At 48.5% G+C, this 18097-nt stretch overlaps 1 protein-coding gene across 1 annotated transcript; it reads left to right on the forward strand.

Annotated features, from left to right (window-relative positions):
- Positions 1-1794: 1794 nt before the first annotated feature.
- On the forward strand, positions 1795-17417 carry SNU13 (small nuclear ribonucleoprotein 13). Its single transcript, XM_082264920.1, has 3 exons — positions 1795-1812; positions 2021-2141; positions 17062-17417. The coding sequence occupies exons 1-3, from the start codon at positions 1810-1812 to the stop codon at positions 17322-17324; spliced, it is 387 nt and encodes a 128-aa protein (XP_082121046.1). The 5' UTR covers positions 1795-1809; the 3' UTR covers positions 17325-17417.
- The last annotated feature ends 680 nt before the right edge of the window (positions 17418-18097 follow it).

The raw sequence follows: 18097 nt of genomic DNA on the forward strand, positions 1-18097 counted from the left end.
AAGGCTCCTTTCACACTATCCGTCCGTCGGACGGATTCCGTTTTTTCTCAGCGGGGGATCGAGCCGCCGATCCCCTGCTGAGCAGGAGGATGACAGCTGTGTCTCCACGCTGTGTGCGGAGACACAGCTGTCAGTTCCCCATGCATCTCTATGGGGGAAATCGGATGGGAACGGATCGTCTGTCCGTTCTCATCCGATCCCATCCGATCCCATCCGCTGGACGGATGGAAAATAGGGTTTCCATCCGTCCAGATTTGACGGATCGGGTCGGATGTCAGTGGACATGTCTCCACTGCCATCTGATGCCCCATAGGAATGCATGGGGGGACCGTTCAGATCCGCCAAAAAAACGAACAGGCGGATCTGAACGGTCCATCTGTGTGAAAGGGGCCTAAGGGGGCGTGGCAGGGGATGTGTCTTCCGCCTACATACTTTTGCTAATAGGCGTCCCTCGTTGCCATCCTAAAAAGTTGGGAGGCATGCTGTCGTGATCAGCCACTCTCGGATATTTTTTTCTTCGGTCACTGGGAGCGGGCCGTCTTTGCATTCTCTGGGCTTTTGGAGCTGACCCTCTGATGATGTCCTGCAGAGCATGCTCATGTGCAAGGGATTGCTCTGAAACCTACTGGGATGCATGACATGGGTATCCCTGGAGCCTTGTAGCTGCCTAGGCAAGAACACTGGTAGTGTGGGGCTACTTGAAAAATAAAAGAAAAGAAAGTATTTACAATTTTGTGTGCATTTTTTTTTTTTTTTTTTGTGAAAAGGAGAGGTGTTACATTGTGCAAACTGGCTAAACAGAATGAAGGTCTGATACTTCTAAAAATATATTTACAGATATACTTGATATAAATCTACTTTATGTTGACAGGATTACACAACTACCATGCGCTGCCTATGTTCTATCAGAATACTGCTACCTATCAGATTCTGCATCCGCAAGTGATGTTCGGACGAGAACTACCTGCGCATGCGCAATGCCTTCCAACATGGCCGCTATGCGTTCCAATAGGTTTCCTAATGTGACAGAACACGAAGCAGCGGCGAACATCTTCTTACACCCACGCAATTCTTGAATTTTACATTTATTTTAGCAGTAAACTCACCTTATATACTGAAATAGACGCTTTCACCATGACTGAGTGAAATAGTCTATTTCACTATATAATCAGTTTGTTGCTGAGCAGTGAGGAGTGTACCAAGATGGCCGTAGCCACCTTCTGCCTGCAGGTTTCTCGCTATATTTACTATATTACAATAATAATAGAAATGTAATACTGTTATTCAGTCTATAAGGTGAGTTTACTGCTAAAATAAATGTAAACTTCAAGACTTGCGTGGGTGTAAGAAAATGTCCGCTGCTGCTTCGTGTTCTGTACTATTAGGAAACCTATTGGAACACATAGCGCCTGCGCAGTAAGTTGTTCTCGTCCAAACTTTACTTCGGGTTTCAGAATCTGATAGGTGGCGGTGATCTATCAGATTTTCCTACCCCAACAGATTTCCCATCTACGTCATTTCCGGTTGAGATCAGCAGTATTCTGATAGAACACCTACACTCATCTGTACATTGTTCTGTCCCGTGTTACAGCGCCACCCAGCGGTCAAACCTTGGCAGTAAGAGCGCATGCATGCAGGCGTCGCTCAGAGTTACAGGAAATGAGTTAATATAAGCTCCGCCTTTTCCTTGCTTTCGGCGCCGGAAGTTGAAAACACGTTGTTGCTGCATTGCTGTTCAGACGCTTATTCGATTTTCCTCCGTGAAGCTTCCGGGCCGAGGGGACTAGCCGACTTCATACCGGGTGTAAAATGGTATGGGGGTGTTGAGGGTAACGTGTATGTCTGCGGTTTGGCTGCGTATGTGGTGTGCTGTGTTATGAAGATGTATTCGCACGTGCTTAGACTGCAGCCTCATGCTGCCATGCTGTGCCCCTCTTCTCTCTGGCTGATCGTTCTCATTGCATTGTATGGAGACGGTAGGATCTGTATTCAGTGTTCTCTGTTCTATATTGTATTACAGACTGAACCAGAAGTGAACCCCAAAGCCTACCCATTGGCCGATGCTCAACTTACAAAGACTCTTCTAGATCTTGTACAGCAGGCTTCCAATTACAAGCAGCTTCGCAAAGGAGCCAATGAAGGTACACGCAGCTTTGTATGAATAGCAGTCCTAAATGTTCTTTACTCATTGCATGAGGGCAAAGAATTGAATTGTCTGCCACATAAGAAGGGTTCCCCAATACAGAAACAATAGAAATGCCAGTTGTGGTGTTCATGGAAATGTGGGGTGGAGGTTTAGGGGTTTGTTCCAGTGTTAGGTCTTAACATGACAAAACGGTCTGATTTTTTTCTAAAGCTAGAACCATTTCCCCTGAAGATTTTGGATTCATGCAAACAGGATAATTTAAAAAAAAAAAACACTTTTTTTCCTCCAGGTGTCCCCAGCCTTCAAAATGCACCTCTGTGTGGCAATGTGCTCATAGGAGTTTATTGGCAAATTAGAAGAGGAGCATTTAGAGGCTGAAAAATAATCACCAGCACAATCCAGAGAGGATCATTTAAGCATGAAAAGACACATTTTGCACCTTAAATCCTTCAAATGCATCTAAACACTAGGCTCATATCGCAGCCTATTGCCGACAACAGCACCGTCCAAATTAGTGCAGCCCCACACCGATTCCCAAAAGTAGTTCCTGAGCTATGTTTGATGACTTGGGGGACAATTGCAATAGATATCTGTGCATGAACCCGCACAGATGTGTCTTAAGCCCCGTACACACGTACCGATCGTCGGCCGTCTTTTTCCAGGGCTGTCGGTGTCTGTTGAAAACTGCAAAAGACTGCACATGAATTTTGTCGGCCAACAACAGCCGACTGCAGAAGTGATGTCATGTGATGGTTAACTTTCCTTGTCTTTTTTCTTTTCTGAGCATGCCCAGTCTTGCAAATCTGCTTATTAAAAAAGAATAGCGCTCAAATGCAAAAGAAATAACTACCAAATCTGAAGACAATCCATAAATAAAAATGGGGGTTTGGTCCCACCATATGGCCATATCGTGCTCAAGCCCACTACTGCGTCAAAGTACCCCATTATCAGTGGGTCCTACACTATTCATGAAAAAGAGATGAATCCAGCCTTTCTAACCCTTGGAGATAATACTCCTTGCTGGGAAGGATGTGCAAATGCACTACAGGGGACTCCTCCTGTATCCACTTGATGGTGGACACTGAGTACAGGTGTGTGTGGGGGGGGGTGGGGAGGGTTGCTCAACCACGATAGTCTGGTCAGACCAAATACATAATAAACAGGCAAAAAATTTGGGGGAGCATACCCATGTATTTCTAAAGCTGCTGCAGCTATGAACCAAAAGACATGTATATTAAAAAAGAATAGCGCGCAAATGCAAAAGAAATAACTACCAAATCTGAAGACAATCAATAAATAAAAATGGGGGTTTGGTCCCACCATATGGCCATATCATGCTCAAGCCCACTACTGCGTCAAATCTGCTGTCTGTCGGCCGAATTCTGTACTGACTGGCGAACAATCGGCCGTTCTGGTGTTGGCCAAAAAAAATTTTAATGCCTGCACGACAGATTCTGTTCGGCCGAAAATGCGCTGTCTGCTGTCGGGAGCATCATACTAACAAGCATACAATCGGTCGTCGGCCGAATATTTGAAATATTCGGCCGACGATCGGTACATGTGTACGGGGCATTAGATCTCCACACACACACTGAAATGCCGGTATGAAATCATGGGAGTTCAGCTGAACTCCCACAAATTCAAACCTGCGTTCAGTGTGAACCTAGGCTTAAGGTGTGTGTTTTCTTTTTTTCCGGCCTGGAGCAAAGGCATTCAGAGAAGCTGGGCAAATGGCCAGTGTTCTTAAAGCGGAGTTCCACCCTGGGACATTTTAAATTTTAATAAAGATACCCCCGGGACAGTCGGGGCTAGTGCATTCCACAGGTAAACCAGGTAAGTAAAAAAAAAAAAATTGCGATTATCCATTTGTTTTTCAGGTGACCCGGAGCGAGAAGATGGAGGTAAGTTTAATTTTAGGGTGGAACTCCGCTTTAAGGCCTTCGCTTTAGATGCAATTTAGGTACAGTGTAAAGTAAAGCAAAAAAAAAATTGAAGCAACCCCACTGTGCTCGCACATAAAGGTGAACGCACGCGACGGTCCCGCAACGGTATTTAACCAGCAGTAGCACCACACGTGGGGTATCACCACGAACGTCAGAATGAGAAAATTCTAGTACCAGACCTGTGTAAATCTAAAGTGGTAATGGCTTTTAAAGTGTTGCCTATGGATAATATAATCTACTTCGTTTGCCACTGTTTCATTGGTGTATGCAATTTTAAAATATGACATGTTTGGTATCCATTTACCCAGCGTAACATCAGCGGACCGTTCTTCTCTCTCAGCGGGGAGTGATCGCGAGTGTCAGGCGGCAGTCGGAGCCGCCTGCCTGGTGCATCGGCTTCCGTGCTGCCGAGGGGGGTGGGAGCGTGCCGGCGTATGCTCGCCCCCCTAGCTGCAGGCGCGCAACCGCCGTAGGTCTACGTCGGTTTGCGTAGGAGGGCCGCACTGCCGCAATAAAAATGGTGGCGGGCGGTCTGGAAGAGGTTAAATCTATGCAAAAGGAAATGTTAGCCACTATACATTCCTTTAGCACCTCTGTAGCTTCCCCCCAGGTTCCAGAACCAGGTGATCTAGCTCCTAAAGAGGGGGCCTGTCTTCTCAGGAGAGATCACTTTGCAAGGCAGGCCCATCTGCTTTTCTGCCTGTGTCACAGGGTCTTCCCCCTGCTCAAGCAAGGGAAGAGGAAGGCCTAGAGAATGCAGTGTGTCAGGACAGGTCTCAGCCTAGCTCTGGGAATGTAGTAGAAGAGACCAAACGGAATAGAAATCTATTTGGTCTAGAAGACCTACAGGGACTCCAAGCTGTCTATGCTACAGAAGAGATCCCAGAGCCCCCTAAGCAAGCCTTGGCACAGGATAAAATATACAAAGGGCTGGGTAAAAACCTATCCAGAATTTTACCGGTTCACCAATTCTTGAAGGATTTAATCCTTCAAGAATGGCAATTTCCTGAAAGAGGTCTAGTTAAATCAGTCATGGAAAAGGAGATTCCCCTTTAAAGAGGAAGAAGTGGGAAAGTTCTTTAACTACTTGCCGACCGCCGCAAGTAGATTTACTGCGGCGGTCAGCCCCGGCCAGGCAAAGTGACGTATATACGTCACTAGCCTGTGACCGGTTTGTGAGCCAATAGCGTGCAAGCGCGCGCCCGCTGCGGCTCGTTCACGGAGTAGTCCGCGCGTGTGACCGGCGGACCCGATGTCCGCCGGTCACACTACGATCGTCGGTAGAGCGGGAGAAAGGCGGGCGGCTTATGTACACAAGCCGCCTGTCATTCTCCCCTGTGTAAAAATGGAGATCAGACGGTTCTACTATGTAGAACCGTTGATCTGTTTTTACAATAGGAGACCTGTCCCGCTACAGTTAGAAACGCGCCCCTAGGACACACTTAACCCCTCCCTCTCCAATACAGTTAACCCCTTCCCTGCCCGTGTCATTTTTACAGTAACAGTGCATATTTTTAGCACTGATTACTGCAGTAATGTCACTGGTAACCCCAAAAGTGTCAAAAATGTCAGTCAAGGGTCCGATCTGTCCGCCGCAATGTCGCAGTCCCGCAAAAGAAATCGCAGATCGCCGCCATTACCCGTTAAAAAAACAAAAATGACAAAAATCTTTCTGTTTTGTTAGTAAACGCGATAACTTTTGCGCAAACTAGGGATGCACCGAAATGAAAATTTTGGGCCGAAAATGCAGGATGCCCTTGGCCGAAAACCGAAAATTACTTTTTCCCCCAAAAAAATTTAAAATGGATAGAACAGGGGCATACACCAAAAACAGGCAGCGACGTACACCTGTCGCTGCCACCCTTTCACAGTATATGTACTGTGACGGGTTGGCAAGAGGTTAATTTAATTACCAATGGTATTTGTATTATGCAGCATGAGGGGGTTAATGTATTGTCACTGCTGGTCACTCATCTGTTAGTGATCGACCAGTGGCAGTTAATTAACCCCTTTGTGCTGCATTAGTGCAACCAGTGTCAGTGCAACCAGTGTTAACACTGATGCTGGTCGCACTAATGCAGCACGAAGGGGTTAATTACCTGCCACTGGTCGATCACTAATGCATCAGTGACCTGCAGTGACAATACATTAACCCCTCATGCTTCATAATACAAATATCATTGGTAAGCTGAAATAAGGTGCAACAAATGCAGCTTGCATAAACCAATTTGTGACACTAGCAGCGCTAAAAAATATTTCTCTTACGTCCTCCGACTGTCGCCGCCCACTCACAAGTCTTCACCAATGGGTATTGACCTTTGCTCCGTAGGAGTAGCTAGGCAACAAGAATTGTTAATACAAAAGCTTTTAGCATAGACACACCCCTAGGGGCTGTCCCCTCAGTCAATACCTCCCTGCACCAGCATTCCCAACTCAGTTTGACTTTGCCTAGCTTAGGAGTAGCTGGCTTTCCTGTGCTGGGGCTCAGTCTCAGTCTTCTACCCTTTATTTGATTTTATTTCAAGTGTTTTTCTCTTTTCCTTGCTAGCTGTTATTTTGTCAGCCTTAGTTTAGGGATCTTCTGATGAAGAATCATCATGCGGAGCTGGGTCTCGGACTGGTCGCCCTGGATCCCAGGGCTGAGAGCCAGATGGATCCCCAGCCTGCCATCGAGCGTTCAGCTTAGATTTTACCCTGGCACATTGAACGACCCATCTAGACATATGCCGGTTTTCGGTAATTCGATATATCGCGGTATTGCATAGCCACGGTATTGTTATTGTGGCATTTTTAAAATACCGAGTTTCTCTGTCAAGTCTGCCTGACTTGTGAATTGATACATTTCAGTGAGCTGGATGACTCATTCACTCACTCAGCTAACACCTTTCAGCATTAAGTCTCCTAACTATAAACAAAAATGATTACATTTGTATCTTTTCCTTCCCTCTGCCAGGGAGAAAGGAAGTTTAACCTCTTAAAGACTGGATCTTTTTCTGACACTTGCTGCTTGCAAGTTAAAATCAGTTTTTTTTTTGCTAGAAAAGTACTTAGAACCCCCAAACATTTTATATATTTTTTTAGCAGAGACCCTACAGAATAAAATGGCGATTGTTGTAATATTTTATGTCACACTGTATTTGCGCAGCAGTCTTTCAAACGCAATGATTAGACTTTAATGAATAAAAAAAAAAAAAAAAAAACGTAACAGTAAAGTTATCCCAATTTTTTTTTTTGTTACACAGAGAATCGTGATCTTTATTCCAAGCTAAAAAATCGTGATTCTCATTTTGGCCAGAATCGTGCAGCTCTAATAAATATATATATACACACACACACGCATAGCAGCCCACATTACATTATTATATAGCCATCAAGCAGTGTCTGGCCTACCTGGTGATGACTGGTCCTGGCGCTCTGATCCGATGGCCTGGTCTTTAAAGGGGCAAATCCTTGCGATCCAGAAGTGGTTAAACCTGCAGGAGGACCGGTGTTTTTATCTATTAATGACTTTACTATTGCTTTAGGCCTGGTTCACATGTATGCGGGTTGGCGGTTCACATGTATGCGGGTTGGCGGTTCACATGTATGCGGGTTGGCGGTTCACATGTATGCGGGTTGGCGGCCCACATTTGCACAGGCATAGCAGCCCATTGATGTGAATGGGCTTGAGCTGCTATGCCTGCTTTTTCAGCTGAAAAAAGGTGCATGCAGAATTTAAAAAAATGCAGTGGCCATGAAATCCATCCTTCTTTTGCACCATGCGACTTACCTGCCGTTGCTGCACACGCAAACTGTTTTTAAATGCCGTGCCCACGTATACAAAAAATGCAGAAAGCTTGCCAGAGCAGGAACTGCAGGTTAGTCGCATGGTGCAAAAGCAGGATGGATTTCAAGGCCACTGAATTTTAAAAAAATGCTGCATGCACCTTTTTTCTGCGGAAAATGAGGGCATAGCAGCCCGTTCAAATCAATGGGCTGCTATGCCTGTGCAAATGTGAACCACCAACCCGCATACATGTGAACCACCAACCCGCATACATGTGAACCACCAACCCGCATACATGTGAACCAGGCCTAAAGCAATAGTAAAGTAATTTATAAACAACACCTCCTTCAGGTTTAACCACTTCTTGACCACAAGGATTTGCCCTCTTAATGACCAGGCCATCGGATCGGAGCCGAGCGCCAGAACCAGTTATCACCAGTTAGGCCAGACACTGCTTGATGACCTATTTTAGGCCTGGTTCACAGAGTCTGTACTGACTGACTATATAATAATGTGCATAAGTGAACCAAAGCCCCTAAATTCAGCAATGAAATTGAAGTGAGGTGGAAATTTAATAATTTAAATTTAATAATAGAATACCGTGATAATACCGTATACCGTGGCAAAACCTTAATCAATTAATCGCAGCATGAAAATCTGATACCGTCACAAGCCTAGACCCATCCCTGTTCGCTGCAGGGATGCTGCCTGTGAGGTGGCTACCTCACTGGACGCCATGACTGTGGTCCACAAGCGTCCTGGCTGCGGCACTCCCTGTCTGCCTTGATAGCGGTTTGTCGCTGGAGACGGCTCCCCACGCCATCTGGTACGGTAAGCACCTTCTGTGTGGGGACCTTCTGTATGGGTGTCAGTCTGTGGCTGTGTATTACCCTCCATGTCTGTGTAACTGCGGGCTCCCTGTCAGATTCCTGTGTGGCTGCACTGCCTGTGGGCTGCGGGGGGGGGGGCCATCCTGCTCTGCTGTTATGCTCTGGGTGCAGTTTGTGTGCAGACGTGTGTGTGCGGCGGTCGCTGCGGCGATCCGCCATTTTATTTGCCTGAATACTGTGACCAGCCCTGTCCCTATGCAGCGCCGTGTTTTGGCGCCATTCGCCGCCATTTTGGCGGGCGGTACTCATCATGCACATGGCGACGCCATTTTATTGTAGCCTTCTCCCCCGGCCGAGCGGCCATTTTGCTGGAGCCTTCATTAGGCTATATCAGTCAGCCAGCATTGCATCACTTCCTCTTTCTCTGGGAACAGCGATCGGTGGCAGCAGTCTGGTGTGCTCTCTCCAGGTTTTTACCTTCTTGTCCTGTCATTCCTTGCTCAGTATTGTCTATCCCTGCGGGGTCAGTGCATACAGCAGTGTGCGGCGGGCTGCGCTCGCTGTGGTATTAAAGGGCCAGTACCTTTATACTTTTCTGTACTGGGGCATGGATTCTCAGGATAGCAAGTTCCCCCGCCCTGGTGGAGGACCAGGGGGCTGCTGCACCCCCCGAGGGGGCCGATCTGACCACTGTAGTGGCTTCCTTGGTGTCTCAGGTGCAGATGCTGCTGGCTGAACGATCCGCAAAAAGGGCCAGGTTATCCATTTCCTCTGATTCGGAGGGCGATGTGGCTGGCGTGCCCTTCTCAGGGTCCCGCTCATCTTTGGACATTGTGGGGTCTGAGGGGGAGCCTGAGGTGGAGGGGGTTGATGTTTCTCCCCCTGGCTCGCCTGAAGAGCTTGCACTCATGAATGAGCTGATTGCTTCCATTAAGGACACCTTGCACCTGGAGGATGAGCCTACTCCTGCTAGGGTGTCTTCCTTTGGAACACAGAGGACTCGCAAATCAGCGCAGGTTTTTCCCTGCCCTGCTGAATTTCACCATACGGTTAATGAACAGTGGCGCAATTTAAAGAAGCCCTTTACTGTGCCAAATAATTTTAAACTGCTCTATCCGTTTGCGCCTGCCACCGACGAGCGTTGGTGTGTGGCGCCTCCGGTGGATCACGCGGTGGCCGTTTTGAACAAAGCTACTGCGGTGCCTTCTGAGGATACCCCGGTTATCCGGGACCCTACGGACAGGAGAATAGTCTCTTGCCCGTCATGCCTATATGGTGGCTGGTTCTATGCTGAAGCCTATTTTTGCTTCCATTATGGCGGCACAGGCTGTTGCTGATTGGACCAAGATGCTCAGGCGCACCTTGGCGGCTGATTCCGCTTCACCTACCACGTTGGCTATGGTGGACCAGATCCATCAGGGTGTCATGTACTTGTGTGATGCGGACTTGAATTTAGCTCCCTTGGCTGCGCGCCTGTCCAGCGTGGCGATTCTGAATCGTCGTCTGATTTGGCTGAAGAATTGGTCTCGCAAGACGCTGGCGGATTTTCCCTACGCGGGGTCTCGCCTTTTTGGCGAGGCTTTGGATACCCTTATAAAAGGGGTTACGGGGGGCAAGAGTACTCTCCTGCCCCAGTCTTACAAGCATAAGTCTTTCCGTGGAAAGCGGAATTCCTCGTCTAGGCCCCCTCGGGTCCTTTCGTGCCTTCGTGCCTTTCGGTCGCAGTCCAAGGGCAAGCCCTTCAAAGGTCAAGGCTCCCAGAAGAAGCCGTGGGCGGGGAAGCAGAAGTCCGGCCAGTCAGGTTCCACTTCCCATACCACTTCCGCCTGAAGGGGCGCCCTCACCCGTTTCTGGGGTGGGGGGACGTTTGCGCGGTTTCCTACAACCTTGGCTGGCCCGCATTCGGGACAGATGGGTTCAGGAAATCGTTCGATCTGGTTACAAGATCGAATTTCTCTCTCGGCCGGCGGGCAGATTTTTTCCCTCAAATCTTCAGCTGTCTCCGGAGCGCTTGCAGGATTTGCACCTAGCGGTGCGGGCCCAGGGGGTGGTGGTCCCGGTGCCTCATCGGGACAGATTTCGGGGGTTTTACTCCAATCTGTTCACTGTGCCCAGAAAGGAGGGCAAGGTGCGTCCGATTCTGGACTTGAAGGCTCTGAACCGCTTTGTGCGGGTTCGCAAGTTTCGCATGGAATCCCTGCGCTCAGTGGTGGCTGCCCTGACTCCGGGGGAATTCATGGCCTCCATCGATCTGAAGGATGCGTACCTACACATCCCCATTTTCGGGGGTCACCAGAGGTACCTTCGATTCGCCATTGCGGAGGATCACTACCAACTCGTGGCATTACCTTTCGGTCTCGCTTCGGCTCCGCGGGTTTTTACCAAAGTGCTGGCGCCGGTTCTGGCCCTGTTGCGAGCACAGGGCATTGCTGTCTTGGGGTATCTGGACGATATCCTGATAGGTCAAACGCCAGTCAGAACCTGGTAACCGACCTGTCCGCCACGATGCAGACACTGCAGGAGTTCGGTTGGACGGTCAACATTCCGAAGTCGACTCTGTCCTTCGGTTCGTCTTCCCTACCTGGGAATGATTCTGGACTCTGTCCAAGCGAAGGTCTTCCTGCCGGAGGACAAGCTTCGGACTCTTCAGGACGAGGTCAGGTCCCTCGGGGACAACCGGCACTCGTCTCTCCGGACATGCATGAGATGTCTAGGTTTAATGGTCTCGTCTTTCGAGGCGATCCCTTTTGCCCAGTTTCACACGCGGGGTCTCCAAGCGGAGATTCTGGCCAAGTGGGACGGGTGGCCGCAATCCCTGGATCTGCGGATCTCGTTGAGCCATGACACCAGGAGGGATCTTCTGTGGTGGCTCCAGTCCCCAGCGGTGTCGGGGGGGCAAGTCTTTTCGTCCATTGTCATGGACGGTACTCACCACGGATGCCAGCCTGTCGGGCTGGGGTGGTGTTCTGGGCGTTCTGTCCGCCCAGGGAACTTGGTCGGGGGAGGAGTCCTCTTCTGATCAACATTCTGGAATTGAGAGCGATAAAGCTTCGTCTTCTGAGATGGACGGACCGGCTTCGGGGCCGTCCAGTTCGGGTTCAGACGGACAATGCCACCGCGGTGGCCTACATCAACCACCAAGGGGGCACCAGGAGTGCCTGAGCGGCTCGGGAAGTAGCCGACATTGTCTTAGGCCAAGACGCACGTCCCGGCGATAACGGCAGTTCACATTCCGGGGGTGGAGAACTGGCAGGCGGATTATCTGAGTCGCCAGACCCTGGACCAGGGAGAATGGTCCCTTCACCCGGATGTCTTCCAGATGTTGTGCGCAAAGTGGGGTTCCCCGGATGTGGACCTGTTCGCGTCTCGTCTGAACGTCAAGGTGGAAAGGTTCGTGGCAAGAATGCGCGATCCTTGGGCGGATGCCTCGGACGTGTTAGTGGCGCCCTGGCATCCGTATCGTCTGATGTATGCCTTTCCACCGATTCAACTGCTGTCCAGGCTTCTTCGCAGGTTAGCCTCGGAACCGCACATGGTGATTCTGGTGGCGCTGGACTGGCCTCGCCGGTCTTGGTACGCAGACCTCGTAAATCTGGCGGTCGACGCTCCGTGGCGTCTGCCACTTCAAGAAGATCTCCTGTCTCAAGGACCGATATTCCATCCTGCTTTACAGTCGCTGGCTTTAACGGCCTGGCTGTTGAAAGCCAGGTCCTGAAGGATAGGGGTCTCTCACCTGAGGTCATTCCCACTCTGATCAAGGCTAGAAAAGCCTCTTCGGGGAAGATTTACTACCGTACTTGGAAAGCGTATTTTGCCTGGTGTGAGTCCAGGGGGTATTCCCCTCGCTCATACTCGGTGTCGAGAGTGTTGGCTTTCCTCGCCCTAACCCATCTTTTCTTCCGAAAAGGATCTCGGAATTTCACCTGAATGAAGACGTTGTCTTGCCTTCGCTCTACGCGAAGCCTAAGCATCCGAAGGAGGTTGCCTTACATTCCTTGGATGTTGTCCGGGCGATCAGGGTTTACCTGTCGTCCACAAAATCTTTTGCCAAATGGATCAGACAGATCATTGATCAAGCCTATGCCTTGAAGAGGAAGGTTCCTCCCTTCCCTGTGAAGGCGCACTCTACCAGGTCTTTGAGTACGTCTTGGGCTTTCCGTCATCAGGCTTCTGTGGCCCAGGTGTGTAAGGCGGCGACTTGGTCGTCCGTTCACACCTTCTCAAAGTTCTATAAGGTGGATGTTCAGGCATCGGCTGATGCCTCCTTTGGCCGTAAAGTTCTTAGTGTGGCAGTTTCCTAGGGACCCTTGTTTTTTGTGGGCCCTTGGTTATTGGGGTGTTTTACCCCTGGGTTACTTGTTTTCCTGGGTTGTTGCTCCTGTTGAGCACATTTTCCTGTTGCCCAGTTGGTTCTCTTACTGTGGTAAGGTTCCTTTCTCTGATGTGGGTACTGCGTTGCCTTTTCTACGGTTGCGTCTCCCACCCCTCATATCTACACTGCTTTGGGACATCCCATTGGTGAAGACTTGTGAGTGGGCGGCGACTGTCGGAGGACGTAAGAGAAAACTGAATTTTTGTAAAATTCCTTTCTCTGAGTCCTCCGACAGTCGCCGCCCCCCGCCCCTCTTTTGGGGTTTTTGTGTACTCTTACTGCTATGCTACCAAACTGAGTTGGGAATGCTGTTGCAGGGAGGTATTGACTGAGGGGACAGCCCCCAGGGGTGTCTATGCTAAAAGCTTTTGTATTAACAATTCTTATTGCCTAGCTACTCCTACGGAGCAAAGGTCAATACCCATTGGTGAAGACTTGTGAGTGGGCGGCGACTGTCGGAGGACTCAGAGAAAGGAATTTTACGGTAAGATTTTACAAAAATAGTTTTTTTTTTAGCGCTGCTAGTGTCACAAATTGGTTTATGCAAGCTGCATTTGTTGCACCTTATTTCAGTTTTCCCCTTGTATAGCAGCAGCTTTCACCTTCACGGTTTTTATTTCAATTGTTCTTATAGTGTATTTTAGCGCTGGGTGAGTAAGTGATTTTACACGTATTAGTGTTTTGAACTCTTGCTCCTTTGATCTACATCATTGGTAAGCTGCCTCAGCTCCCCCCCACTGCCTCAGCTCTCCCCCTCCCCCCTCTGGCTCAGCGTCCCTCCTCGGGTGTCCTTCATTCAAAAGTCCCGCCTCTGGCCGGCACCGCCTCCCGGTGATGTCACTACTACGATCTGTGTATGAATGAAGTGACATACCGGGCGGGAGGGCGGGGCGAGCGGCCGCTATAGATATAACTATGTAATCCATCCCTGTCAGCTCAGACAGACTGTGTGAATGAGAACAGAACTGACCTGACACCGGGCGGGGCGAGCGGCCGCTATTAGCTGTAACTATGTGAGCGCTTCACCTCCCTGTCAGCGGAGATACATGCCTGACAGTGAAGTGAAGCTCTCACATAGGACGCCCCCCCACCCCACCCCCCCCCCCCCCGGCCTGGTGTCAGGTCACTTCTCATTCACATATAGTCGCGCTGAGCTGACAGGGAAGGATCACATAGTTCTATGTATAGCGGCTGACCCCCCCCCCCCCCTGGTATGTTCCTTCATTAATGCAGAGATCGTAGTAGGGACGTCATTGAGAGGCGGACGGCTGGCCAGAGGCGGGACTTTTAAAACCTGCGCTGCGCCCTCCTCCTTCCCCACAGCGGCCATTATTTTCGGCAATGATAACCCATTATCGGCCGATAAGTGATGCCAGAATCAAAGTGGGTGGCAGACTGCTTAATTTAGTTTCCCAATGGGAGGAAATTTCAGTCACTCCATACATTCATTACCTCATTCAGGAAGGCTACAGCCTATAATTTTCCTCCATACCCCCACTAGCAGTAACTTAAACTCCTCCAACGAATATTCTAAAAAGGAGAGCCTTTTTACAGGGGATTCAAAAATTGGCAGAGCAAATAGTAATAGCAGGGTTCGTACGGTCCTGGAAATCCTGGAAAAGTTTTGGAATTTTTAGATGACACTTTCCAGGCCTGGAAAGGTCATGGAAAATTAGGAAACACACTAGGTTTTGGAAAAGTCATGGAATTAAATTACTGTGGAGGAGCGGATGCATAATTATTTTATGATAATTATATTGCCACATACTGTATTTACATTTCGCTGTATTAGCGGCCTTCCGGGTCTGCGGTATGCGCGTGCTGTCATTGGCCAGCAGCAGCCGAAGAGATGACCCAATCAAGCAGCGGGCAGGGCCGGCCGCGGTTTGCCTGGAGACACTGTGACTGGCTAGCAGCAGCAGTACCACCTCCTGTATCATGTCCGCAGCCTCTGGCCACCTCCTGTATCATGTCCGCAGCCTCTGGCCACCTCCTGTATCATGTCCGCAGCCTCTGGCCACCTCCTGTATCATGTCCGCAGCCTCTGGCCACCTCCTGTATCATGTCCGCAGCCTCTGGCCACCTCCTGTATCATGTCCGCAGCCTCTGGCCACCTCCTGTATCATGTCCGCAGCCTCTGGCCACCTCCTGTATCATGTCCGCAGCCTCTGGCCACCTCCTGTATCATGTCCGCAGCCTCTGGCCACCTCCTGTATCATGTCCGCAGCCTCTGGCCACCTCCTGTACCATGTCCGCAGCCTCTGGCCACCTCCTGTACCATGTCCGCAGCCTCTGGCCACCTCCTGTACCATGTCTGCATCCTTTGGCCACCTCCTGTACCATGTCTGCAGCCTTTGGCCACCTCCTGTACCATGTCTGCAGCCTTTGGCCACCTCCTGTACCATGTCTGCAGCCTTTGGCCACCTCCTGTACCATGTCTGCAGCCTTTGGCCACCTCCTGTACCATGTCTGCAGCCTTTGGCCACCTCCTGTACCATGTCTGCAGCCTTTGGCCACCTCCTGTACCATGTCTGCAGCCTTTGGCCACCTCCTGTACCATGTCTGCAGCCTTTGGCCACCTCCTGTACCATGTCTGCAGCCTTTGGCCACCTCCTGTACCATGTCTGCAGCCTTTGGCCACCTCCTGTACCATGTCTGCAGCCTTTGGCCACCTCCTGTACCATGTCCGCAGCCCCACACTTTTTTTTTCCCAGGGCTTGTGCCCTGAGTATAGACAAGAGTAAGCACCGCATTTGTGCATCTGTGCCATCCATACCAGTCCACCTGCACCTCCATCATGACTGTGGCTTGGGCCTAAAGTGTAAGCGCCGCGTTTTGTGCATCTGACTGCCATCCATACCAGTCCGAGTGCACCTCCATCATGACTACCTGAACTGAAGCTTTATCCCCAAGCAGGAGCGGCCATTAATCTTCTTTCTCCAGTTACAGTATATTGGTCAAATTACAAGTTAACTTTATGGGGGTAACGCAGTTTCAGCTAAAGTTAGTGTGTAGCAATGCCAGGGAAATGCAGCTTTAAAATGTATGGCTTCATGATGAAAAGTATGAGAGGTGGCTGGAAAAAGATCAGAACCCGGGACGTGCTAAATGAACACTGTGTCGTAAAACGTTTGACATTTAGAACATGGGAGAGGCAGCGATGTCTAGCCACGCTAAAGGTGAAAAGCACCAGTCTGCAGCTGCGTGCTCGACAGCTTCCAATCTGATCGCTGGCTTTTTCACCCATGCCCCTGAATTGACACCGGCTCCCAGCTGCGGCAGCGGTGCTTCCATCTCATCCACTATAAAACAAGGGACCGTTTTGAGTCGTGCTGTATCCAGAAACGAAACCCTAACTGCAGAGGTACTGTACACTACAAAGATTGTCATTTATTTTAGTAAAAATATTCTGGGTGTGACATGGATTTTCTTCAACATGTATACATAGATATTTCATGAAACTTTAGGTCATGAATATTTACGTGAAGTCATGGAATTTTACTGGTAAAAATGTGTATGAACCCTGTTTGATTTTCTGGAAATCGGAATAGGTAAATTGTTCATAGGGTTGCTTCTTTGATGTGCATAAAATCTTCAACTATCTTTATAGACTGGAAGGGTTGATATCGCTATACTAAGGCTCCATTTACAGCTGAACGTATTGTTTTCAAGTGTTTTATGGGCTTTTGTTTTGGGGGGGGGGGTTCAGGTGTTTTTTTGCAGGTATTTGGAAGCAGGCATTGACATCTGTCCAAAAAAGATTGTAATCTGCCAAAAAAGCTCGTACTTTTTTGAGCTTCAGGCGCTTTGCTTCAGTTGACAAGATGCTCATATGTGAACAGGGCCCTTGAAATGGGATTTCGCTTGTTGGGTGTTTTGGAACTTCAGAGAGGAGTGTTTTACAAGCTGAAAAATGCTCTGTTGTGAACAGGGCCCAAATGTATTGTTGTGCTAACTGGTTAGAAATGACATTTATTTATGTATGTATTTATTTTATCTTGCAGCTACAAAAACATTAAACAGAGGGATTGCAGAGTTCATTGTAATGGCAGCTGATGCAGAACCACTTGAAATCATTCTTCACCTTCCTCTTCTCTGCGAGGATAAGAATGTCCCTTATGTCTTCGTGCGCTCCAAGCAAGCATTGGGAAGAGCCTGTGGTGTCTCAAGACCAGTTGTTGCATGTTCGGTTACTATTAAGGAAGGTTCACAGTTAAAGCCCCAGATTCAAAGTGTCCAGCAAGCTATAGAGAGACTGCTGGTGTAATTTTTTTTTTTCTTTTCCCCACCATGAAATGACAGATGGCACAGTGCAGTGTTATGCAGTGTACATTTTTTTTTTTTACCTGCTTATGTAGGACTATTACAAATTCCAAAAGGAGTACCTAGATTAACAGTGACTCCTTTAAAACCTTCCTGTGTTTTCTGTCATGGTAACATGTTTAAGTTTTTTTAACATTCAGTCGTAAGCATAAAGTATTTTGGCTTTTAAAGAAAGGAAAATGCTTAAAGAAAAATTTCAGTAAATCTGTTTTTGCCCATAAATGCTATCTTGTATTATATGTATTTTTTAAAATAAAAATCTACATGTATGCTTATTTCCTATTTTTTTCCCTTGGGGGCCAATAATAGTAATATGTTTTAAAATGTTTTTTTTTTTCAGGGTTAAACCAAAACTAAACCTGCATATTTAATGTACCAAAAATTGAGCTTTTGTCTATGCGAAAAAATTACTCACGCTTGGATAAAATAAGACGCATGGTAGAAAATACTTTCATAAGTGTATTTTTGATATTGTATTTTTACTGTGTGCAGTAAATATAAGCTCACGTTTGTATAATCTTTGAAGTAGGGATGCACCGAATAATCGGCGGCCGAAAATAGAAAAAATAGCACTTTCGGTGTTCGGCCGAATAAGTCAAAAGGCCGAATAATTTTGTGCCGAATAGGGCTGAACGATAGTCGATGTGATGTTGACTATCGTTCTGTGGCCGTAGGCGATATTCATATCGCCGAGGTCACGATATTTACAGGGGGAAG

Source organism: Pelophylax lessonae (assembly GCF_965119305.1).
Source record: "Pelophylax lessonae genome assembly, chromosome: 8".
Lineage (NCBI taxonomy): Eukaryota > Metazoa > Chordata > Amphibia > Anura > Ranidae > Pelophylax > Pelophylax lessonae.